The 25,871-nt window shown below is 43.6% G+C and overlaps 1 protein-coding gene across 4 annotated transcripts in view; it reads left to right on the top strand.

The window, feature by feature from the left end:
• Positions 1-25,871, top strand: part of LOC109904600 (putative Polycomb group protein ASXL2) — a 27,773-nt gene extending 1,902 nt beyond the window's left edge. The window contains exons 2-13 of one of the 4 annotated variants that reach the window (XM_031787853.1): positions 906-988; positions 1,381-1,383; positions 1,937-2,045; positions 5,683-5,914; positions 13,005-13,123; positions 17,209-17,314; positions 17,591-17,650; positions 18,031-18,077; positions 18,839-18,935; positions 19,192-19,297; positions 19,491-20,700; positions 20,834-25,871. In XM_031787853.1, coding sequence (XP_031643713.1) covers positions 906-988; positions 1,381-1,383; positions 1,937-2,045; positions 5,683-5,914; positions 13,005-13,123; positions 17,209-17,314; positions 17,591-17,650; positions 18,031-18,077; positions 18,839-18,935; positions 19,192-19,297; positions 19,491-20,700; positions 20,834-23,017 — 4,356 coding nt within the window. In that variant the 3' untranslated portion in view covers positions 23,018-25,871. Of the gene's footprint in view, positions 1-905; positions 989-1,380; positions 1,384-1,936; positions 2,046-5,682; positions 5,915-12,492; positions 12,634-13,004; positions 13,124-17,208; positions 17,315-17,590; positions 17,651-17,913; positions 18,078-18,838; positions 18,936-19,191; positions 19,298-19,490; positions 20,701-20,833 lie in introns of those variants that run through there. The other 3 variants (XM_031787850.1, XM_031787851.1, XM_031787854.1) reach the window with 3 other exon arrangements.

Raw genomic sequence — 25,871 nt, 5'->3', positions numbered from 1 at the left:
ATTCCAACCCCCTCAAAAGAACCAACCGCACCGACAACCGGTAAAGTGCTTTTAAAATATAATTCTATTCAACATGTTGGCATGTAGATGTCATGAGAGGACACTTTCCTGATTCAAACACTCATTTCTGCTGACATACAATTCAATGCAATTCAACGTCTGGTTTCCAGGCTACTTGCTAGGTAGCTGACATGACTACTATTCATATGAAAATCTTTGTGACATCTCATGGCTATGATGGTGGTGGGTGGTGTGATGGTCGTGCTTAGTCTTTCTCTTCTTACACAAATACACACACAAAGGAAGTGAATCATGTTTTGATGAGGTCATTTAGCTCTGTCTTATTCCCAGCAAGACATCTATTCTTTTGACACTGGGCAAAGGCATGCAGTACATAGCTACATCATTGGGCGGGAGTTGTCGACAGGCTCAGTCCTAGAGGTTGACTTTTTTGTCTAAATCAACCACACCACTAATGACTTAAAAACTCAGGGGTCGTATCCGAAGGAGTGCTTATCTAGGATCAGGCCCTCCCTCTCTGCCTAATCTTATTCCTTGTGATCTAAAAGGCTAAACTGATTCTAAATCAGTACTTGTATTCATAGTCAGAGCTATAACATGACAGCAGCGAAACTATAGAACAGCTCAGTAGAAGCTTGCTCATTTGGGCATGCTGTAGTGTTTTTCATTTGACCTCATACGTCAGAGCAATTTCATACTCCTAGGTACAACTATAGAATCGTGGGTTGATGATAATGTGTAGTAACACCGTAAGCAATGTGAATACTAGGACAGGTGGAAGTATGTTGTTGTCTATAGGCTAGATGTTGTTTACATACCTCAAGTGGTTTTAAGCATGTATTACACTGCAATCCATTGACAGATTTTGTGCTGTATTTTTTCAGGTATTGGAAAAGTACCCGAACACACCCATGAGCCACAAAGAGATCCTACAGGTGATCCAGAGGGAGAGACTGAAAGAGATCAGGTAAATGAACCGGTTCTCATGTTTTCTGTGTGTTCTCAAAGGGAAAGGTACCTTAGACTACTTCTTAGACGCCTTCTTTAGCTTCCTTTAGTCCCCATCTCTGTTTGGACTTCAGTTTTGATACACAGGATCGGGGCCCCGTATTCATAAAGTGTATTGAGTACGAGTGCTGATCTAGGATCAGTTTTGTTCTTTTAGATCACAATGAGTAAGATTACATGATCCTAGATAAGCATTCTGAGACGTTTTATGAATAATTTCCTATTGTATGATTGATTGCTCATGTTCTTTCTCTTTTTATGTTCCTTTTCTTGTTGGTAATTATTACATTCACATAATTGTAAATATTTAATTTCTTTTTTTGTTGATTTTTTTTCATTCTTGTCATCCAGAAGGTAAGAGAAAGCTAGTTGTGCCCAACCCCATCCCTTGACAAACTCACTAAAATGTTGTTTTATTTTTCCTATTGCATGTTATTTGCAACTTGTAACAACAACTTGTAACAACAAGTTTCAGCATGGCATCACGAACATGTTATTGAATGTTATTTACAACTTGTAACAACCAAGTTTCAGCATGGCATTACGAACATGTTATTGCATGTTAGGTATTGTTATTTCAGCCAACGCAGCCTAATCATTTCATCAGTTGCTGTTATACTCAGAATACAGTACATTGGTGCTTGATTCACACTATAGGGCCAAACTGAGCCAGGCCAAGCCGAGCTGTACTGGGTTGACCTGCTTGGCCTGGCTATGGTTCCACCATAGTTGCTGAAACTATGCTGGAAAGGGCAATGTGAAATCAAAAGGTCAGAGCGAGCACAGTACAGTTCACGTCATTTCTTTATTGTGAATCAGGCATTACTGTCTCCTCCCTCCGGTGGCCAGTCAGCTGTCTGCTTCATTGAGTGTAACTGGCTGTGTTCCCTTTTCCCCTGTTACCTAGTGGTACTTCCCCGCTGGCATGTCTTAATGCTATGCTCCACACCAACTCTCGCAGTGAAGAAGGGATCTTTTACAAAGTACCTGGACGAATGGGGGTCTACACACTGAAGGTCAGTTTGTAATTTCTATGAATCAAACGCATGTAACAAATGAATGCTGACAAGTGAGATTGACATAGAGTTTTCAGATATGCCCTAGATTTTTTACTAATAGTCAGTGCTACATTGTACAAAATGATATGTTAAAATCATTTATGATGACACTGCTTCTCTTTGGAAGGACATTTGAAAAGTAGAGCAACATTATGACTCACACAGCGAGCTTATCAGACAATTAGACATTCACATGAATCATTGTTCATTGCTCTGAATGTTAGGAGGCACTCAAAGAAGTCCGTGTTATGGGAGTGTGTACTATCTTATGGTGTGTACTGTATATACACATATATATATATATACAGTGGGGCAAAAAAGTATTTAGTCAGCCACCAATTGTGCAAGTTCTCCCACTTAAAAAGATGAGAGAGGCCTGTAATTGTCATCATAGGTACACTTCAACTATGACAGACAAAATGAGGGGGAAAAATCCAGAAAATCACATTGTAGGATTTTTTATGAATTTATTTGCAAATTATGGTGGAAAATAAGTATTTGGTCAATAACAAAAGTTTATCTCAATACTTTGTTATATACCCTTTGTTGGCAATGACAGAGGTCAAACGTTTTCTGTAAGTCTTCACAAGGTTTTCACATACCGTTGCTGGTATTTTGGCCCATTCCCCCATGCAGATCTCCTCTAGAGCAGTGATGTTTTGGGGCTGCTGGGCAACACGGACTTTCAACTCCCTCCAAAGATTTTCTATGGGGTTGAGATCTGCAGACTGGCTAGGCCACTCCAGGACCTTGAAATGCTTCTTACGAAGCCACTCCTTCATTGCCCGGGAGGTGTGTTTGGGATCATTGTCATGCTGAATGACCCAGCCACGTTTCATCTTCAATGCCCTTGCTGATGGAAGGAGGTTTTAACTCAAAATCTCACAATACGTGGCCCCATTCATTCTTTCCTTTACACGGATCAGTCGTCCTGGTCCCTTTGCAGAAAAACAGCCCCAAAGCATGATGTTTCCACTCCCATGCTTCACAGTAGGTATGGTGTTCTTTGGATGCAACTCAGCATTCTTTGTCCTCCAAACACGACGAGTTGAGTTTTTACCAAAAAGTTATATTTTTGTTTCATCTGACCATATGACATTCTCCTAATCTTCTTCTGGATCATCCAAATGCTCTCTAGCAAACTTCAGACAGGCCTGGACATGTACTGGCTTAAGCAGGGGGACACGTCTGGCACTGCAGGATTTGAGTTCCTGGCGGTGTAGTGTGTTACTGATGGTAGGCTTTGTTACTTTGGTCCCAGCTCTCTGCAGGTTATTCACTAGGTCCCCCCGTGTGGTTCTGGGATTTTTGCTCACCGTTCTTGTGATCATTTTGACCCCACGGGGTGAGATCTTGCGTGGAGCCCCAGATCGAGGGAGATTATTAGTGGTCTTGTATGTCTTCCATTTCCTAATAATTGCTCCCACAGTTGATTTATTCAAACCAAGCTGCTTACCTATTGCAGATTCAGTCTTCCCAGCCTGGTGCAGGTCTACAATTTTGTTTCTGGTGTCCTTTGACAGCTCTTTGACTGTTTGAGGTTGTGGACAGGTGTCTTTTATACTGATAACAAGTTCAAACAGGTGCCATTAATACAGGTAACAAGTGGAGGACAGAGGAGCCTCTTAAAGAAGAAGTTACAGGTCTGTGAGAGCCAGAAATCTTGCTTGTTTGTAGGTGACCAAATACTTATTTTCCACCATAATTTGCAAAACAATTCATTATAAATCCTACAATGTGATTTTCAGGAAATGTTTTTCTCATTTTGTCTGTCATAGGTGAAGTGTATCTATGATGAAAATTACAGGCCTCTCTCATCTTTTTATCTGGGAGAACTTGCACAATTGGTGGCTGACTAAATACTTTTTTGCCCCACTGTACAGTTGAAGTCGCTTAAATACACTTAGGTTGGAGTCATTAAAGTTGCATATGTACAGTTGAAGTCGCAAGTTTACATACGCCTTAGCCAAATACATTTAAACTGAGTTTTTCACAATTCCTGACATTTAATCCTAGTTAAAATTTCCTGTCTTTAAGTCAGTTAAGATCACCACTTTATTTTAAGAATGTGAAATGTCAGAATAATTGTAGAGATAATGATTTATTTCAGCTTTTATTTCTTTCATCACATTCCCAGTGGGTCAGAAGTTTACATACACTCAATTAGTATTTGGTAGCATTGCCTTTAAATTGTTTAACTTGGGTCAAACGTTTCAGGTAGCCTTCCACAAGCTTCCCACAATAAGTTGTGTGAATTTTGGCCAATTCCTCCTGACAGAGCTGGTGTAAGGTTTGTAGGCCTCCTTGCTCACACACACTTTTTCAGTTCTGCCCACACATTTTCTATAGGATTGAGGTCAGGGCTTTGTGATGGCCACTCCAATACCTTGACTTTGTTGTCCTTTAGCCATTTTGCCACAACTTTGGAAGTATGCTTGGGGTCATTGTCCATTTGGAAGACCCATTTGCGACCAAGCTTTACTTCCTGACTGATGTCTTGAGATGTTGCTTCAATATAGTATCCACATAATTTTCCTCCCTTATGATGCCATCTATTTTGTGAAGTGCACCAGTCCCTCCTGTAGCAAAGCACCCCCACAACATGATGCTGCCACCCTCGTGCTCCATGGTTGGGATGGTGTTCTTCGGCTTGCAAGCCTCCCCCTTTTTCCTCCAAACTTAACGATGGTCATGATGGCCAAACAGTTCTATTTTTGTTTCATCAGACCAGAGAACATTTCTCCAAAAAGTATGATCTTTGTCCCTATATGCAGTTGCAAACATTAGTCTGGCTTTTTTATGGCGGTTTTGGAGCAGTGGCTTCTTCCTTGCTGAGCGGCCTTTCAGGTTATGTCGATATAGGACTCATTTTACTGTGGATATCGATACTTTTGTACCTGTTTCCTCCAGCATCTTCACAAGGTCCTTTGCTGTTGTTCTGGGATTGATTTGCACTTTTTGCACCAAAGTACGTTCATCTCTAGGAGACAGAACACATCTCCTTCCAGAGCGGTATGACGGTTGCATGGTCCCATGGTGTTTATACTTGCATACTATTGTTTGTACAGATGAACGTGGTACTTTCAGCCATTTGGAAATTGCTCCCAAGGATGAACCAGACTTGTGGAGGTCTACAAAAAACAAATTCTGAGGTCTTGGCTGATTTCTTTTGATTTTCCAATGATGTCAAGCAAAGAGGCACTGAGTTTGAAGGTAGGCCTTGAAATACATCCACGGGTACACCTTCAATTGACTCAAGTGATGTCAATTAGCCTATCAGAAGCTTTTTAAGCCATGACATCATTTTCTGGAATTTTCCAAGCAGTTTAAAGGCACAGTCAACTTAGTGCATGTAAACCTCTGACCCACTGGAATTGTGATACAGTGAATTATAAGTTAAATAATCTGTCTGTAAAGAATTGTTCAGAGAAATTACTTGTGGCAAAATGGCAGATGTCCTAACCGACTTGCTAAAACTATAGTTTGTTAACAAGAAATTTGTGGAGTGGTTTTACGAGTTTTAATGACTCCAACCTATGTGTATGTAAACTTCTGACTTCAACTGTATATGTGTATGTTGTGTGTCTGTGAATAGAAGGACATTGGGGACGTGGTGAAGGAACTGTCTGAGGAGGGGTCGGATGTGAATGAGCTGTCTGAGGGGTCAGAGGAGCTGTCTGAGGAGGGGTCGGAGGTGAAGGAGCTGTCTGAGGAGGGGTCGGAGGAGGGCGGTAGTGATAATCTGTCTGATTCCCAGAGAAGCACAGAGAACAACAACTACAACGCTAACAACCAGGAGGGCAGGAGGGGACGGTGGAGGAGGAGAGGTACGCTACTACGTCACAATATATTTACAACATCACTCTCCTTTTAATGAGGCAATGGGGAGGAGGAGAGTTAGGATATACAGATACCTGACAAAACAAAGGAAACACCAACATACAGTTGGGCCAACACGAGCTAGAACAGCTTCAATGCACCTTGGCATAGATTATACTGTACAGGTTCCTGGAATTCCATTGGAGGGATGCGACAATATTCTTCCATGAGAAATTCCATAATTAGGTGTTTTGTTGCTGGTGGTGGAAAACGCTGTCTCAGGCACAGCTCCAGAATCTGGTGACTGAGATGGAAATATTGTTTAAATTGTTTTCATGCTCATCAAACTATTCTGTGACCACTCGTGTCCTGTGGAACGGGGCATGGTCATCCTATGGGGGCATAGCCTGCCCCAGAGAGGAAGAGGCGAAGCGAGAGGTTTTACTCCACTAAAAATCTGTCCATGAAAAGAAGTGTATGTATGGAGGTCAATGATAGAGAGTCGAATTTGGTATTTAAAAAAAATGCAAATTTGCTACGTGACGCTTATTTGGTCAAATAGAAGTTTTGAAATGGTACGTGGCATTTCAGCAACTTAACAAAAAAAAACGGCTTTATAATCAGAGTTGTGCCTGTTGTCGTAGAGATAGATAGAGGACTCTTCATGGATATAACCCGTTTTAGCATGGGCATTGCCAATGAGGGCTTCCACCATTTTAAAGTTGTCAACTAGGGTGGGGATTCCTATGAGTTGGGAGCAATCAGCCAATGAAGAAGAATAAGTGATGCTGTCACAGATCCAATTTTTCTTTTAAAAATAATTCAATTTCCACCTTTATTTAACCAGATAGGCCAGTTGAGAACAAGTTCTCAATTACATCTGCGACTTGGCCAAGATAAAGCAAAGCAGTGCGACAAAAAACATCACAGAGGATAAACAAACAAAAGTACTGTCAATAACACAATAGAAAAATGTACATACAGTGTGTGTAAATGGAGTAAGGAGGTAAGGCAATAAATAGGCCGGTGTAGCGAAGTAATTACAATTTAGCAAATTAACACTGAAGTGATAGATGTGCAGATGATGATGTGCAAGTAGAAATACTGGTGTGCAAAAGGGCAAAAAAGTAAATAAAAACAATATGTGTCACGACTTCCGCCGAAGTCGGTCCCGCTCCTTGTTCGGGTGGTGTTCGGGCGGTCGACGTCACCGACCTTCTAGCCATCATTGATCCATTTTTTCATTTTCCATTGGTTTTGTCTTGTCTTCCTACACCCCTGGTTTCAATCCCATTCATTACATGTTGTGTATTTAACCCTCTGTTTCCCCTCATGTCCTTGTCAGAGATTGTTTGTTGTACGTAGGTGTGTATTTAACCCTCTGTTTCCCCTCATATCCTTGTCAGAGATGGTTTGTTGTATGTAGGTGTGTTATTTGTTCTGGTGTGCGATGGGTTTTGCACCCTATTATGTTATTTTTGTAGACTTTGGTTTTCTGAGGTTTTTTGAATGTTTATTAAACAGCTCCGTTTTTACCAAGTTCATTCTCCATTTTTCCCGTGGATGTGCCCTTCCCCGTTCACGCCTTAGAGAGTTGACCATTAGGGTCAGGGGTGATTAAGGAGGTCACCGCGCCATTTGGTATGGTGACGCAGGGGGGTCATACGGAGAGAATTAGTCTCTTTCTTATTGACTCTCCTGCGTTTCCCGTGGTGCTGTCATATAACCCCACTGTTTCTTGGCCACAGAGGGCTCTCACGGGGTGGTTGCGAGAGTGCTCAGGTAGGTGTTTAGGGGTTTCCGTAGGTGCTACAACGGTGGAGAGTCCAGACCAGGTCTCCACCATGCGCATTCCCCCTGAATATGCCAATTTGGCTCTCGCCTTCTCCGGAAAGAAGGCGACTCGATTACCACCTCATCGACGGGGCGATTGAGCGATAGACCTCCTGGTAGATGCTGCACTTCCCAGGAGTCACGTGTATCCCCTCTCACAGGCGGAGACGGAGGCTATGGAAACCGAATCCCTGCGTCAGGGGTACATTCGGTCCTCCACTTCACCCGCCTCAGAGTTGATTTTTTGTGAAGAAGAAGGATGGGGGTCTACGCCCGTGTATTGACTATCGGGGTCTGAATCAGATCACTGTGAGGTATAGTTACCCGCAACCGCTCATAGCTACAGTGATAGAGTCAATGCACGGGGCGCACTTCTTCACCAAACTAGATCTCAGGAGCGCTTACATCCTGGTGCGTATCCGAGAGGGAGACGAGTGGAAGACGGCTTTCAGTACAACCTCTGGGCACTATGAGTATCTCATCATGCCGAACGGGTTGATGAATGCTCCATCAGTCTTCCAAGCCTTTGTAGACGAGATTTTCAGGGACCTGCACGGGCAGGGTGTAGTGATGTATATTGATGACATCTTGATATACTCTGCTACACGCGCTGAGCATGTGTCCCTGGTGCGCAGAGTGCTTGGTCGCCTGTTGGAGCATGACCGTCAAGGCTGATAAATGCCTGTTTTTCCAGCAGGCCGTCTCCTTCCTAGGGTATCGCATTTCCACTTCAGGGGTGGAGATGGAGAGTAACCGCATTGCAGCCGTGCGTAATTGGCCGACTCGCACCATGGTAAAGGAGGTGCAGTGGTTCTTAGGGTTTGCCAATTACTACCGGAGGTTTTGGTCAGGTGGCAGCTCCCATTACCTCACTGCTGAAGGGGGGCCCGGTGCGCTTGCAGTGGTCAGTTGAAGCGGACAGGGCTTTTGGTCACCTGAGGGCTCTGTTTACCTCGGCTCCCGTGCTGGCCCATCCGGATCCCTCTTTGGCATTCATAGTGGAGGTGGACGCGTCTGAGGCTGGGATAGGAGCTGTGCTCTCTCAGCGCTCGGGTACGCCACCGAAGCTCCGCACCTGTGCCTTCTTCTCAAAGAAACTCAGCCCGGCGGAGCAAAACTATGATGTGGGGGACCGGGAGCTGTTGGCTGTCGTCAAGGCATTTGGAGACATTGGCTTGAGGGGGCTAGACACCCTTTTCTCATCTGGACTGACCACCGTAATCTGGAGTACATCTGGGTGGCGAGGAGACTGAACCCTCGCCAGGCAAGGTGGGCTATGTTTTTCACCCGTTTTGTATTTACCCTTTCCTACAGACCAGGCTCCCAGAACGCGAAGGCAGACGCATTGTCCCGGCTGTATGACACAGAGGAGCGGCCCATGGATCCCACTCCCATACTCCCGGCCTCTTGCCTGGTAGCACCGGTAGTGTGGGAGCTGAACGCTGAAATTGAGCAGGCGTTGCGTACAGAGCCCGCTCCCCTTCAGTGTCCGGCTGGGCGTATGTACGTTCTGTCTGCTGTCCGCGACCGGCTAATCTATTGGGCCCATACGTCACCCTCCTCTGGTCATCCTGGTATTTGTCGGATGGTGCGCTTTCCCGACTTCCGCCGAAGTCGGTCCCGCTCCTTGTTCGGGTGGTGTTCGGGCGGTCGACGTCACCGACCTTCTAGCCATCATTGATTGATCCATTTTTCATTGGTTTTGTCTTGGACTTCCTACACACCTGGTTCCAATCACATTCATTACATGTTGTGTATTTAACCCTCTGTTTCCCCTCATGTCCTTGTCAGAGATTGTTTGTTGTATGTAGGTGTGTATTTAACCCTCTGTTTCCCCTCATGTCCTTGTCAGAGATTGTTTGTTGTATGTAGGTGTGTTATTTGTTCTGGTGTGCGATGGGTTTTGCACCCTATTATGTTATTTTTGTAGACTTTGGTTTTCTGAGGTTTTTTGAATGTTTATTAAACAGCTCCGTTTTTGCCAAGTTCATTCTCCTGCGCCTGACTTCCCTGCCACCAGCACGCACCGCATTACAATATGGGGATGAGGTAGGTAGTTGGGTGTGCTATTTACAGTTGGGCTATGTACCGCTGCAATGATTGGTAAGCTGCTCAGATAGCTGATGCTTAAAGTTAGTGAGGGAGATATGTCTCCAACTTCAGTGATTTTTGCAATTCGTTCCAGTCATTGGCAGCAGAGAACTGGAAGGAAAGGCGGCCAAAGTGGGTGTTGTTATGGTGACCAGTGAGCAGAGATTAGGCAGAGCTTTACCTAGCAAAGACTTATAGATTACCTGGAGCCAGTGGGTCTGGCGACGAGAGCATACAGGTCACAGTGGTGGGTGGTATTTGGGGCTTTGGTGACAAAACGGATGGTACTGTGATAGACTGCATCCAGTTTGCTGAGTAGTGTTGGAGGCTATTTTGTAGATGACATCGCGGAAGTCAAGGATCGGTAGGATAGTCAGTTTTACGAGGGTATGTTTGGCAGTGAGTGAAGAAGGCTTTGTTGCAAAATAGGAAGCTGATTCTAGATTTAATTTTGGATTGGAGATGCTTAATATGAGTCTGGAAGGAGAGCTTACAGTCCAGCCAGACACCTAGATATTTGTAGTTGTCCATATATTCTAAGTCAGAACCGTCCAGAGTAGTGATGCTAGTCGGTGGGCGGGTGCAGGCAGCGATCAGTTGAAGAGCATGCATTTAGTTTTACTAACGTTTAAGAGCAGTTGGAGGCCTCGGAAGGAGTGTTGTATGGCATTGAAGCTCGTTTGGAGGTTTGTTAACACAGTGTCCAAAGAAGGGCCAGATGTATACAGAATGGTGTTGTCTGCGTAGAGGTGGATCAAGGAATCACCCGCAGCAAGAGAGACATCATTGATATATACAGAAAAAAGAGTTGGCCTGAGAATTGAACCCTCTGGAACCTCCATAGAGACTGCCAGAGGTCCAGACAACAGGCCCTCCGATTTGACACACTGAACTCTATCTGAGAAGTAGTTGGTGAACCAGGCAAGACAGTCATTTGAGAAACCAAGGCTGTTAAGTCTGCCGATAAGATTACGGTGATTGACAGAGTCGAAAGTCTTGGCTAGGTCGATGAAGACGGCTGCACAGTACTGTCTTTTATCGATGGTGGTTATGATATCGTTTAGTACCTTGAGCGTGGCTGAGGTGCACCCGTGACCAGCTCGGAAACCGGATTGTACAGCGGAGAAGGTACGGTGAGGTTCAAAATGGTCGGTGATCTGTTAATTTACTTGGCTTTCGAAGACTTTAGAAAGGCAGGGTAGGATGTTACAGTTTGGGTCTAGAGTGTCTCCCCCTTTGGAGAGGGGGATGACCTTGGCAGCTTTCCAGTCTTTAGGAATCTTAGACGATACGAAAGAGAGGTTGAACAGACTAGTAATAGGGGTTGCAACAATGGCGGCGGATAATTTTAGAAAGAGAGGGTCCAGATTGTCTAGCCCAGCTGATTTATACAGGTCCAGGTTTTGCAGCTCTTTCAGAACATCTGCTATCTGGATTTGGGTGAAGGAGAAGCTGGGGAGGCTTGGGCAAGTAGCTGTGCGGGGTGTGGAGCTGTTGGCTGGGGTTGGGGTTGCCAGGAGGAAAGCATGGCCAGCTGTAGAGAAATGCTTTTTTGAAATTCTCGATTATCGTGGATTTATTGGTGGTGACAGTTTTTCCTAGCCTCAGTGCAGTGGGCAGCTGGGAGGAGGTGCTCTTATTCTCCATGGACTTTACAGTGTCCCAGAACTTTTTGAAGTTAGCTACAGGATGCACATTTCTTTTTGAAAAAGCTAGCCTTTGCTTTCCTAACTGACTGTGTGTATTGGTTCCGTACTTCCCTGAAAAGTTGCATATCGCAGGGACTACTTTGATACTAGTGCAGTACGCCATAGGATGTTTTTGTCTGGTCGAGGGCAGTCAGGTCTGGAGTGAACCAAGGGCTATATCTGTTCTTAGATCTACATTTTTTGAAAGGGGCATGCTTATTTAAGATGGGGGGGAAATTACTTTTAAAGAACAACCAGTCATCCTCAACTGTTATAGCTATAATGGCACAGATACAAAGATGATACCTCTGTCTATCTCTATGGCCTGGTGTGTACACATGTATCTGCCCTCTCATTGGCTAGAGTGGTCCCACCTGATCTCGCCTCTTTCATATGTGAGGACATGTATTTACATTATTAGAGTGGTCACTCTAATATCTTGTCAATATAATAGACAAACCTGGCCTGCCCAGCATTTTTATACATGATGTTAATAGCTTAATTAACTCAGGAACCACACCTGTGTGGAAAGTATCTTCTTTCAATATACTTTGTATCTGTCGTTTTCTCAAGTGTTTCCATTTTTTTGGCAGTTGCCTGTATGTCAGCTTCACCTTTTTCCATGATGACTAGGCTATATAATTGCACTACTTGAAATTGACTGAAATGGGTGCTGATGCTCATTTGGGTGCAGACCGTTACTCTGTTTGGGTGCCAGGTCCACCCAAACATGAAGTTATTGTGGTGTTTCTATTTTCACTAGTGAGTTTGCAGCTTTACATCTTGTGATAAATACTGTACATACATCAGACTGTTTCCCATCTTAGTAACACTTTAGAAGGAGTTTTAAGTTTCGGCCATTTCTGTCATTATTTCTTTCCTGTTATAACAGGAAATCATTTTTTATTTTTATTTTTTTTGAGCCACACTTCCTCATGTACACATATGAATGAGTTAAGGAAGTAATAGCTTATCTTCTGAACACAAGGGCATCTTGTTTTCTGTTTTTGTTTTCTATTGTTATTGTTTTTAATACCGTTGCAACAAAAAAAATCAATCAGAGCAAATGCATTCAAAAGAACCACAGAGACACAAGTCAAAGGGTTACAGCTACGGTGAGTGAGAAATGAACATGCAAGCCTTGTAAAAAACGAACAGGAAATAGCTGTTGTTTTAAGTAATATTGCTACTAGCAGGTGGGTTTTTGGTGGTTGAAAAGACAATTCTTCATTTAAAAAGGCAAACTGTTGTGTATGTTTTCATCAATCTTTTGATGAATTCATTAACTAGATGCAACATATTTGATAGTGTATGATCTCAAAAAAACATCTACTTTGGTGTATCCATCTTAAAGATGAACTGAAACACTAAAATAACATCAATTTCATGTTGATGTTATCAGCTTTTTGGATGTGAACATTTCTAAGCCTAATAATGTGTTGTTGACTGTCTATCTAAGTTGTGCTATGTTGTGTTTCCTTCGCAGGGCCTTCCAAGCTGCCGCCCGATCCGTTGTCTCCTCAGCCACGCTGTTCATCTCCCTCTGTCCCCAGCAGCAAGCTCATCTCTCCTTCACAGAAACACTGCAAGAAGGCCCTCAAACAGGTACAGTAGGCTAAGGTGCTGATGCTCCATCGTCTTCGGTCTCAATTTCACTGGTTAATAGAGATGTAAAAGAGATGTTTTCTCAACAAACCTAATAAAGGTTAAACAAGGTACTGCTGCTGACCTGTTGCCTCCTGAGTGCCTATCAGTGTCTCAGTGATGCTCCCTGTGCTAATATAGCTCTAATTTCTGAAATGTGGCTAATAAAATTCCAGTTTTGTCAAATAAATGCAGACAGGTTAAACAAGGTACTGCTGCTGACCTGTTGCCTCCTGAGTGCCTATCAGTGTCTCAGTGATGCTCCCTGTGCTAATATAGCTCTAATTTCTGAAATGTGGCTAATAAAATTCCAGTTTTGTCAAATAAATGCAGACATGACGTTCACGGTGCTTGTTAAATTTAACCGCTTCTTTGTTACAAAAACATATTGTGTAAGTTATTTGAAAAACACAATGGGGTGTGGGTGAGAGGGGAAAATAAACACCTTTTGCTGAGTTGTATTAATTTCCTCACAAACCTTGCCATTGGTCTTCCTTAGCTTGCATCTGAAATGGCAACCTATTCCCTATATAGTGCACAACTTTTTACCAGAGCCCTTCTGGTCCTGGTTAAAAGTAGCGCACTATATTGGGTGCCATTTTGGTCGCACCATTAGACTTTTGTGCTCTGCATAATTAGATTTCAGTTGATTGCAGATCGTAATGAGTTCCATTTGCAATGCTGTGGAATTTTCAGCTGTGTATGTAAGAACAGTTTTATGGGTTTATTAGGCAAAAAGAAACCTTAGTCATATGAAGATTTGGCTCCAAGGTGAGGCACACAGAGTAGACATTGGGTTTATTTTCCATCTGTAACTGTTATATACTGGGACGGCAGGTATACTAGGCGTTAGAGCGCTGGTTGCAAGATCAAATCCCTGAGCTGACAAGGTAAAAATCTGTCGATCTGCCCCTGAACGAGGCAGTTAACCCACTGTTCCTAGGCCGTCATTGAAAATAAGAATTTGTTAACCTTTTCGGGCTAGGGGGCAGTATTTTCACGTCCGGATGAAAACCATGCCCAAAGTAAACTGCCTGCTACTCAGGCCCAGAAGCTAGGATATGCATATATTCCAGTTTTCCGGATAGAAAACACTCTGAAGTTTATAAAACTGTTTGAATGATGTCTGTGAGTATAACAGAACTTATTTGGCAGGCGAAAACCCGAGGACAAACCATCCAGGAATTATTATTTTTAGGTCACTCTCTTTTCAATGGGGTTTCATTGGGAATCTAGAATTCTAAGGCAGTTGCTTGCAGTTCCTATCGCTTCCACTGGATGTCAACAGTCTTTAGAAATTGGTTGATGTTTTTCCTTTGTGTAATGAAGAAGTAGCCCTGTTCAGGACGAGGGTCGAGTGAAGTGTACTGTTTGATAGAGGCGCGTGACCTGAAAAGCACGCTACACTTTGTTTTCCTCCGGTATTGAACGCAGTTTATCCCATCTTTGTTTGAAATGTTTGGACAAAGATTACAGGTAATTGATGAGATATTTTGTAGTAATGTGGCGCGAGTTGGAACCTGTGTTTTTCTGGATCAAACTCGCCAAATAAATGGACATTTTGGATATATAGCGACGGAATTAATTGAACAAAAGGACCATTTGTGATATTTATGGGACATATTGGAGTGCCAACAGAAGAAGCTCGTCAAAGGTAAGGCATGAATTATATCTTTATTTCTGAGTTTCGTGTCATGCCTGGCGGGTTGAATTATGATTGTCCGTCTTTGTTTGATGGGGTGCTGTCCTCAGATAATAGCATGGTTTGCTTTCGCCGTAAAGCCTTTTTGAAATCTGACACAGCAGCTGGATTAACAAGAAGTGTATCTTTAATCCTATGTATAACACTTGTATCTTTCATCAATGTTTATGATGATTATATCTGTAATTTGATTTGGCTCTCTGCAATTTCACCAGATGTTATTTGAGAATGCATTGCTGAACATAACACGCCAATTTAAACTGAGGTTTTTGGACATAAAGAGGGACATTATTGAACAAAACAAACATTTATTGTGTAACATGGAGTCCTGGGAGTGCCACCAGATGAAGATCATCAAAGGTTAGTCATTAATTTAATCGCCTTTTCTGACTTTTGTGAGGCCTCTCCTTGGCTGGAAAATATCTGTATGGTTTTTGTGGCTAGGCGCTGTCCTAACATAATCGCATGGTGTGCTTTTTTGAAATCTTACATGATGGCTAGATTAACAAGAAGTTAAGCTTTAATTTGGTGTATTGCACTTATGAAAGTTAAATATTTATATAATTTTTTTTTTAATTTCGCGCTCTGCCATTTCACCGGATGTTGTCGAAACGTTCCGCTTGCGGAACCCCTAGCCGTAAAAGTTTTTAACTGAATTGCCTAGTTAAATAAAGGTTAAATTAAGAAGAAAAAAATATATAAATACTGTAAAAATAGAAAGAATGAAGAATAGTGAATGATTTGGTCTCGTGAAAATGTAGGCTAATGCAACTTATTTCATTGTGTAATTTTTTAAAATCATTTACCTGATAGACAGTATGACTAATTTGCGATAGTGATGATTCTAAACTCATCAAAAGAAGAAACGTCCCTCTTTCAGGACCCTGTCTTTCAAAGATAATTCATAAATATCCAAATAACTTCACAGATCTTCATTGTAAACGGGTTAAACAGTTTTCCATGCTTTTTCGATGAATCATAAACAATTAATGAACATGCACTTGTGGAACGGTCATTTTGACACTAACAGCTTACAGACGGTAGGCAATTAAGGTCACAGTTATGAAAACGTAGGACACTAAAGAGGCCTTTCTACTGACTCTGAAAAACACAAAAAAAAAGATGCCCGGGGTCCCTGCTCATCTGCATGAAGGTGCCTTAGGCATGCTGCAAGGAGGCATGAGGACTGCTGATGTGGCCAGGGAAATAAATTGCAATGTCCGTACTGTGAGACGCCTAAGACAGTGCTATAGGGAGACAGGACGGACAGCTGATCGTTCTCGCAGTAGCAGATCACGTGTAACAACACCTGCACAGGATCGGTACATCCGAACATCACACCTGCGGGACAGGTTCAGGATGGCAACAACAATTGCCCGAGTTACACCAGGAACGCACAATCCCTCCATCAGTGCTCAGACTGTCTGCAATAGGCTGAGAGAGGCTGGACTGAGAGCTCGTAGGCCTGTTGTAAGGCAGGTCCTCACCAGACATCACCGGCAACAACGTCGCTAAGGGCACAAACCCACCGTCGCTGAACCAGAGAGGACTGGCAAAAAGTGCTCTTCACTGACGAATCGCGGCTTTGTCTCACCAGGCGTGATGGTTGGATTCGTGTTTATCGTCGAAGGAATGAGCGTTACACCGAGGCCTGTACTCTGGAGCGGGATCGATTTGGAGGTGGATGGTCTGTGGCGTCATGGTCTGGGGTGGTGTGTCACAGCATCATCGGACTGGGCTTTTTGTCATTGCAGGCAATCTCAACGCTGTGCCTTACAGGGAAGACATCCTTCTCCCTCATGTGGTACCCTTCCTGCAGGCTCATCCTGACATGACCCTCCAGCATGACAATGCCACCAGACATACTGCTCGTTGTTAAGTTTGTTGAAAATAAACGCAGTTGACAGTGAGAGGACGTTTATTTTTTTATTGAGTTTAGAATACATCACATGATATACACTACACATTTGGTTCAAAATGTTAATTATAAACTGGGTCATTCGTGCCCTGAATGCTGATTGGCTGACAACCGTGGTATATCAGACCGTATACCACGAGTATGACAAAACATTTATTTTTACCGCTCTAATTATGTTAGTAACCCGTTTTAATAAGGCACCTTGGGGGTTTGTGGTATATGGCCAATATACCACAGCTAAGGACTGTATCCGCGTTGCATCTTGCCTAAGAACAGTCCTTAGCTGTGGTATATTGGCCATATGCCACACCCACTTGGGCCTTAATGCTTAATTATGCCACGTAGAGTCTAAGACAGGAGCTGACATTCATCTTGGCACTGGTAAATAATCTATAATTTTCCTTCTTCCTCTTCTCTGTCCCCCAGGCCCTGAAGCAGCAGCAGCAGAGGAACCAGCGGAGACAAGGGGGCATGCCCACAACCTCCAGCCCTAGACTACTGCTTAAGACTGACACCATTGCCACTAAGTCCGGTAGGTGACAGACTTCCACATATCCAGTACACTACGTTGTTGATATGCATCCTTAGTAGAAGCCTACAGGAAACACAAACAATCACTGTCGATGGTGATCAGTGGTCATCTCAAGTCTAACACTAGTCTCTACCCTTATACAAAGCAGTGTGGTTATGGCTTTCTTATCCAAGTTCTAAAAAGGGGGGGAAACATATTAAATGCAGTGTATCCACTTGTGTGGCTAAATTGTGTTTAAATCGAATCGTGTTCCTCTCTCTCTGTCTGACCAAGCAGACTCCTGTCCTGCTGCTGGTACCAGGAAGATGTCCCAGAGGTCCAGTCGACTCAGTGCACGTCAGTAGTAGACTCATCCAGCTCGTCTTTGTCATTTACATATAGCAGGCCAGTATACATGCCAGTCTGTTGGACTGGTCCCAGATCTATTTGTGCTGTCTTGCCAACTCCTATGGTTAATGACACGTCAAACATAGCAACAACCATAGGAGTTGTCTACAGCACAAACAGATCTGGGACCAGGCTCAGTATAGTACCAAGTCTCTGTATCCTCTCTTGTTGTTTTGTATGATTTTACTCTTCTCTTGTGTTGTTGTCTCCAGGGCAACTGAAGCGTACCAAGTGTGCAGAGATAGACGTTGAGACACCAGACTCTATCCTGGTTAACACCAATCTGCGTGCCCTGATCAACAAACACACCTTCTCTGTTCTGCCCACAGAGTGCCAAGAGAGGCTACTGACGCTACTGCCTGAGGTCGACCAACAGGTGGGGCCATACTAGATATCATCAGGTCTCTAGCGACAGAGAGGTTTAAAACCAAGAGACTCAACATGCAATTCATTCCTGTAATCGTCCACCTGTATAATTCCTGTTTTCATTATTCGGATTCCGTTGCAAAATGTTTAGTCTGTTGTGAAACATTTTGCAATGGAAACCGTTTACTCCAAATGGAAAATGTTTTACAAAGAAACCTAAAGTTTATGGGGGACACTTTCAGGTAGGTTCCTCCCCGTTTTGTTCCGTTTGCTCTGTTTGGTTCCTGGGGTAAACGGTAAATGATTTCTGTTGCAAAGCGTTTTGCAACAGACAAAACATTTTGCAACAGGATCCGACTAATGAATACCCCCCAGGTATTTGCAGGACATAATCGCATGGTGAGTCTCTCTTTATGTACTGATGATGGTGATTATAGTGATGATGATTATAGTGATAGTGATGATATTATAGTGATAATGATGATAGTGATGATGATGATTGTAGTGATAATGATGTTGATGATGATGATAGTGATGATGATGATTAGTGATGATGATGATTATAGTGATAATGATGTTGATTAGTGATGATGATTATAGTGATAATGATGATAGTGATGATGATGACGATTATAGTGATAATGATGATGATGATTATAGTGATAATGATGATTGTGATGATAGTGATAATGATGGTGATGATTAGTGATAATGATGATTATAATAGTGATGATGATGATGTACATAATGCGTCTCTGTCTGTATCTCTAGGCCTGTATGGATGGTCTGTTGAAGGTAACCAGTTCTGCCTTAAACAATGAGTTTTTCACATCAGCAGCTCAGTCCTGGAAGGAACGACTGGCGGAAGGTCAGTGCTTCTAACCTGATCCGAGATCTGTTTGTGCTCTCTTGCTTGATGGTCTTTGGCTTGATAATGACCATTGGCAAGTGCGCACAAACAGGTCTTGGACCAGGTGATTGTGTTTCTGCTTCAAAATAGAACATGGATAAAATGTGTTAATACTCAACTTTTAAAGTTTTCATTAAAATTGCTATTTTTCATATTTCTAGTAACTTTTTTTTAAATGTCTCGTAAACCTTTTTATATGTTCCACACCACCTAGGTGAGTTCACTCCTGAGTTGCAGCTGAGAATGCGTCAGGAGATTGAGAAGGGGAAGAAGGTGGAGCATTGGAAGGAGAGCTTCTTTGAGAACTACTATGGTGAAAAGTAAGTCATTTTTTTCAGGGCTGGAATCTTTAAAATATAAAGCAATTCTTGTTATATCAAGCTTTATTCCTCAGAGACCAAACTTGCTACTTGTAATTTATATACTTTAAACATTCTCGAGTTATCCTTTCTTCATGCAGTTGGCTGATCTCTCGCTCTCTATGTCTCCCTCCCTCCCTCTCTTTCTATCCAGCTCTGGACTCAGCTTAGAGGAATCCAAAGAGCTGCTTGAGTCTGGTCTCAGTTTGGAGCTCTCAGCCACCAAAGCCCAGTCATCTCCTCCATCACAGCCACGTCCTGCTGGCCAAGTACTGCAAGACGCCAAGATCCCATCGAACAGCTGCCAGACTCGCTCTTCAGAGAGGAGGCTCCGATCATCATCACTGCCCATAAACCCGACATGTAAACCCATAGAACCTACCAAGTTAAGGCCAGAGCCTGTTCAAGAGGAAACAGTAGCAGTCCCACCCGTTGTACTACCAGTGCTGCCAGCAAAGATTGTTCAGAAGACACTGGAGGTTGAGTACCCCAGACACAGGACTCGTAGTAGAGGTTTATCCCTACCTATAGTGGCAGTGGAGGCAGCTCTTGTGCGGAGACATGATGTGGTGGATTCAACCTCAACGGTTACTCCACTTGGAGAGAAGCAGAAGGAGGAAGATGAGGAGCAGGATTTGAAAGAAGCCCAGCCAGACACCCCCCAGTACCCTGAGATCCCCCCGTCCCCTGAGATCCCCCCGTCCCCTGAGATCCCCCCGTCCCCTGATATCCCCCCATCCCCTGAGATCCCCCCGTACCCTGAGATCCCCCCGTACCCTGAGATCCCACCATCCCCTGAGATCCCACCATCCCCTGAGATCCCACCATCCCCTGAGATCCCCCCGTACCCTGAGATCCCCCCGTCCCCTGAGATCCACCCGTACCCTGAGATCCCCCCGTACCCTGAGATCCCACCATCCCCTGAGATCCCCCCGTCCCCTGAGATCCCCCCGTACCCTGAGATCCCCCCGTACCCTGAGATCCCCCCATCCCCTGCCCAGGAGAGTCATCCAGAGGTCTGCCCTCAGATTAAGCTCAGTTCATCACTGCCCATCGACCTTCCAGAGCCTCTGGGCGTGGACAAGCATAGTGGGGAGAGGAGGGAAGATGTTGACGTTACACCAGAGAGAGGAGCCTCTGCCCCTGTGTCAGTCACCGCTGTATCCGCCCCTGTATCCACCCCTGGAACCACACCTGTACCCATCACCCCTTCCCCGGAGCCGTTGAAAAGGAAGTCCTCGTCCAGTGAACAGGAAGTAGAGCTGACTCCAGAGAAGAGGGCCCGCATCACTCCACCAGCAGTATCTGTGGTAACCTCTCCAGCAGCCACAGTAACAACAGCACAGAGAGTGCCTCCGCTTCAGGTAACAATTGAATATTGTATATTGGAATGTATTTGTGGTGAATAAAAGTGTCAGGTAAATTTAGACCAAATGTGTCTACTAACACCAGGAAGGCCCACACATTTAAAAAAAAAAATATTGTCTTGTTTTTCAGATTACTGTGTCGCAAATCCTATCAGTCCCAGTCCTTGCGTCTCCAACCCAGGTGTCCCCTAGGACGCCTCTCCCTGTCTCCCTCAGTCCCAGTCCTAGCCCTGGTCCTAGCCCTGGACGCATTGGTGCTCGCACTCTGGCTGACATCAAGGCTAAAGCCCAGCTAGCCCGGACCCAACGTGCAGCAGCAGCTGCAGCGAGCTCCTTCTCTAAAGGTGCAGTACCAGGCCCTGGACCAGGAGGAGGCAGTGGAAAGCAAGGAAACCATAGGGCTTCAGGCCAGACCCTCCACTCCAGACCCCCCTCCTCCACCCAAAGCTCCACCCAATCTCAGTCAACCACCAAGCTGCCAGCAAGCAGCACCATTGGTCAATCTACCTGTCAATCACCCGATGCAGTCACCACACCAGCCCACTCCAGTTCTGTCCAATCAGGCTCCTCTGTGCCCTTTGACCTTAGCCTGTCTCAAAGATGCTCCAACACCAGCAGAGCGTCTCTCACTGATGACCGACAGAGAGGCTACTTTGCTGGTAACATGAGCCCAGGTTTTCTGATGAGACCTCAACATGGGAACACTCAACTTATATCACACCCATCAGGTCCCCAGTCAACCTCTAGCCTCACTTTATCTGTGTGTAATGTGAAGAGCCAGTATGCATCTGGAGGCTCCATGGCAGCCAGGGCTAGCCACTTCATCCCAGCCAACAACCCCCTGGTCACGTCTCTCCTCCAGGGGAAAGAGGTCCCTCTGGAACAGATCCTCCCCAAGCCGCTGGACAAGGCAGAGGTCCAGCTGACCCAGGCCAAACCCTCCCATGATGACAAATGGAAGATAAAGTCCCACAGCACAGCCGGGACAGCCAGTGGTGAATGCCAGAGTCAGTACCTACACTCTGGTGGTGTGGAGGACAACAGTAGATCCAAACAGCAAGGATCTATAGGCCCCTCCCCCTCCACCATACCTGGAACAAGAGCAGGTAAGTTGGCAGAGCTCCAGCACCATCAAAGGGAAACACCTAACAAAGACATCCAGGAGCAGATCCTCAGGGCTCTGATGCAGAGGGCCACCCAGCAGCACCAGAACCAGCCGTATGGGGTCTCAGGCGAGGCTCAGCGTGCCCAGTTTGGAGCCTGCAATCTAGGGCACCAGGAGGAGTGTGGGGACCATCCCCGGTTCTCCGCTGGGTTCCCTGGAAGGAAGAGGATGTCCAGGCCTGCCATGTCAGGGCACTATCTCCTCAATGTTTCCACGTACGGGCGAGGCTCAGAGAGCAGTAAACGCTCCCACCCATTGGCTACTGCCAACACCTCACTGACCCCTCTGGCCAATCTGAAGAGAGAACACACAGAGGGAGAGGAGCTGGCTAACGATGGGGAGGAGTCCGTGGAGAATAAGACTCATTCTCATTCTAACTCAGCTGGAGGAGTCAAGATGGAACAGCAGGGCTTCTCAATCACAAAAATGGGTGAAGCGCTGGGCTTTCAGCGCTGTTCCAGGATAAAGTCTGAGTCTCCATCAGTGGAGGGCTGTCTACCGGAACGGAACGACAACAGTTTAGCCAGTACAGAGAGAGACAGTGGCACTTCTGCAAGAGCCAAAGAAACCAACCTTTTCACCCAATCACAGCACAGGAGGCACCTGGAACTTTGCAATAGTAAACAGGGTGGTCCTTCTGAGCCATATCGGGTATCTGTATCTCCCCACATGGGGACCGTGGACCCCAGTCACACCAGTACTTACCAGCATCCGTCTGCCTTTCAAACCCAGAGACCTCCAATCAATAATCAGGAATCCATGGTGGGGTCCTGCTACAGTGGCACCATCAGCATGTCTGTACCTCACACTCTGAGTCTGAACCACAGTGCTGCTGTTTCAGGTAGCGCTTCCAGCACCTCCCTCTCTGTGTCAGGTAGTGGTGGGGACAGTGGCAGTGGCACCGGCAGTGTCATGTCTTTCTCAGTGACCGTCACTACCATACCTGCCGGTCACCCTTTGGACCACATAAACCAGGGGGAGGGGTCTCCAGAGCAGGGGTGTATGGAGGGATCTGGTATAGAGGACGTTCAGTCGAAATGCTACTGCCGACTCAAAGCTATGATCATGTGTAAAGGGTGTGGGGCCTTCTGCCATGACGATTGCATTGGCCCTTCGAAACTCTGTGTCTCATGTCTAGTGGTACGATAAAACGAATGTTAGAAATGTAGAAATGATTTGTTTCAAATCTTTATTGTTGCACCAAGGAACAAGTCAGCATCAGGTAATCTACCATTGTCAAGAAGTAGTTACCAGCAGGGTTGGGGTCAATTCGATTTCAGTTCAGGAAGTAAACTGATTTGATTTCCGATTCTAATTTTCTCACAGAAAAAAGGGGGAATTGCAAAGTCAGTTTATTTCTTGAATTGATTCAATTGAAGTGGAATTGACCCGAACCATGGTTACCAGGGTAAAATGCACAGTGGCCATACTAAACCCAACCCATGGTTTTCAGTGGGGAGGCAAAGCATTTACGCTAGAAGATCATAGTCTTGTTTAATCTGTTCCATCTGAGAAAGACTGGTTTGTTTTGGGCAATTCACAGTAGTAGTTTTGTTTTGAACAGTTCAAATCAAATCTGCACCTTTCAGACTTGAGACATGTTGAATCTTGGCAATACTTTGCACTTGGACATGTTATTGTTCTATATTTTTGTAAAGATAGTTTAGATTTTTAAAAGGAAAGAAAAAAATGAATGTTGCTATTTTTGTAGAACGTAATAACACTGTTGTTATGTTAAAGACTGCCACTCCTTCTTGTGGAGTTTATGTTATGATGTTTTAAAAGGTGAAGAAGGGAGTTCAATGGGGTTTGCGTGTAGGTGAGGGAGTACAAATATACTGATTTATATCGATTTTAAAGGTTGCAATCAATCATTTACATATTTACAGTACTAGAAACAGTCTTACAGATATATAACAAGAGAATAGATATTTGAAATTATTATTTTGATTATAAAAAATATGTCACAATTATTGCACTTAGCTTTTCTAAGAACTAACACTTACTGGGCAAAGGACTTGAATGACAGCTCTACTGTGTGTATACTGTACACTATACATGTAGTGTACACTGTACATGTAGTGCACACTATACAAGTAGTGTACAGCCTTCGTACTCTTAACATGGTGTTGAAAAGTTAAAGCACTTCACTGATAAATAGTGCCCTTCGAGGAGCAAGCTGAGTAGCCTGGTTCCAGATCTGTTTGTAATTGTTTTATAACTGTGGCCATAGGAGTTGTCAATACAGTACTAACAGATCTGCGGCAAGGCTACTAACCAAGATCTTTCCCATTTCAGTCTAAGGTCATTGGTGAAGTTTTACTGACACCGTGAACCTTCATTGAACCTCGACTGAAAGATATTCTGTCTCATTATTTTTCATACGTGGATGCTTGTTTGTGGATAGCAACGTAACCATTAGCCCTGATGTACAGATAAAACACTCAGAGAAAGAAGGGAGTAAAATGTATTATTCTGTTGCTTTTTAAATATTGTCTTTAAGCTATATTTAGAAATGAATTCTCTATCTAAGCTTTATGTACGTTGCTTAAGCATATCCAACATTATATCCAATGGTATATGTTTTTATTGCAAAACAGTTTATATCTCTAAAAGAAACTACGCAAAAAATGTGTATTTAAACGCTAAATGCTGTACTATCAAGAAACCATTCCAAGTATAGGTGATAGAGAGGTACAGTTTACTACATATAAAGCAAAGGCACATAATATTGGTATGCATGGTGATTGCAATTATAAAATCTAAATGTATCAATCCTATTTTTGAATGATCTGACTAAAACTAAAGATAGTTGCTGAGTACCGGTATATTTTATAGAAATCATTTCCATGGTAACATGCCAAAGTCACCTCATGAAAACTAAAAGATCAGATCTCGGTTTTTAAAAATGTCTGACTAGTTAAAGAAATTAATATATTTTAAGTCATATATTTTAATATAAAAAACCTATTTACAAATCTTTTTATTTTTATTTTTTAAGAACAGGGTATTTTTTAAAAACATTTTTGTTTGAGTGGGACAGACCAATTACTTTTGTAACAAAAAAAATCCCCAGGTTTTCTGATTCTGTATGTCCTTTTCCACTGAAGTCCTGCCTGGAATAATTTATCCCTCTGAACTGAATGCTCTTGTAATGACTTTGGTTAATAAGGATCTTTGTTTTATGTCTTACACATATTTTCTGCGTTAACTATGTGCTTTATTTAGGGGAAAATGAATGCCTGTAAATTAACAATACAATTTCATGGCACCGTTTGTAAGTGGTCGGTGGATTGGATCCAGGCCCTGTGTGTGCGTGTGTGTCACATGATTCTCAAAAGGTTCGAAGTCTACGTCCCAAATAGCACCCTATTCCTTTATAATGTTGGGAATAGTGCGCCAATTGGGAAGCAACCAAATGGTTCATAAATGGAGGGTTCATATTTTGTAAGGATATAAAAGATACCTTATATTTATGATTTCCCCTCTATTGTTGCAAACTTTTAATGAAGTTTAGTATTGAGTAAAAATGGTTTTAAAAACAACAAAAGTTCTGTTGACTGACTTGTGATGGTGACTGGATTGCAAAGAGAAAGTTGTTTTTACCTACAGTACATTTTGTAAACAGGCAGCTAATGTCTTTATTGATGAATAATTGGTTTAGTAGCCTACTCAACTTTGTCCTTTTTCTCAAACCTTGATTGACTTTTTTTTTAAAGCAATTGATAGCCTAAATTCAGAGGGATATATTAATTAGATTAATTTTGAAACCTAAGGACAAAGAATAAAGGTTGAGGATAGATTTGGAGGAAAAGGGTTTTCTAAGTGTCATCGGGCAATCAATAATGGTTTGAAAATATCTGTTTGTCTTGTGAAGGGTGCAGTCCCCTCAGTCTGTCATTTTGGCTGTTTTTACATTTTAAACTCTCCATTTCAAAATGCAGGTGAATGTAATATAGTAATCAGCACTTGTCAACAAAGAATAAATAACAATGAGAAAACA

Source organism: Oncorhynchus kisutch, linkage group LG14 (genome assembly GCF_002021735.2).
Source record: "Oncorhynchus kisutch isolate 150728-3 linkage group LG14, Okis_V2, whole genome shotgun sequence".
NCBI classification, from domain to species: Eukaryota; Metazoa; Chordata; class Actinopteri; order Salmoniformes; family Salmonidae; genus Oncorhynchus; species Oncorhynchus kisutch.
Note: the sequence above shows the minus strand (reverse complement) of the source record. Positions and strands in the feature narration are given on the sequence as shown.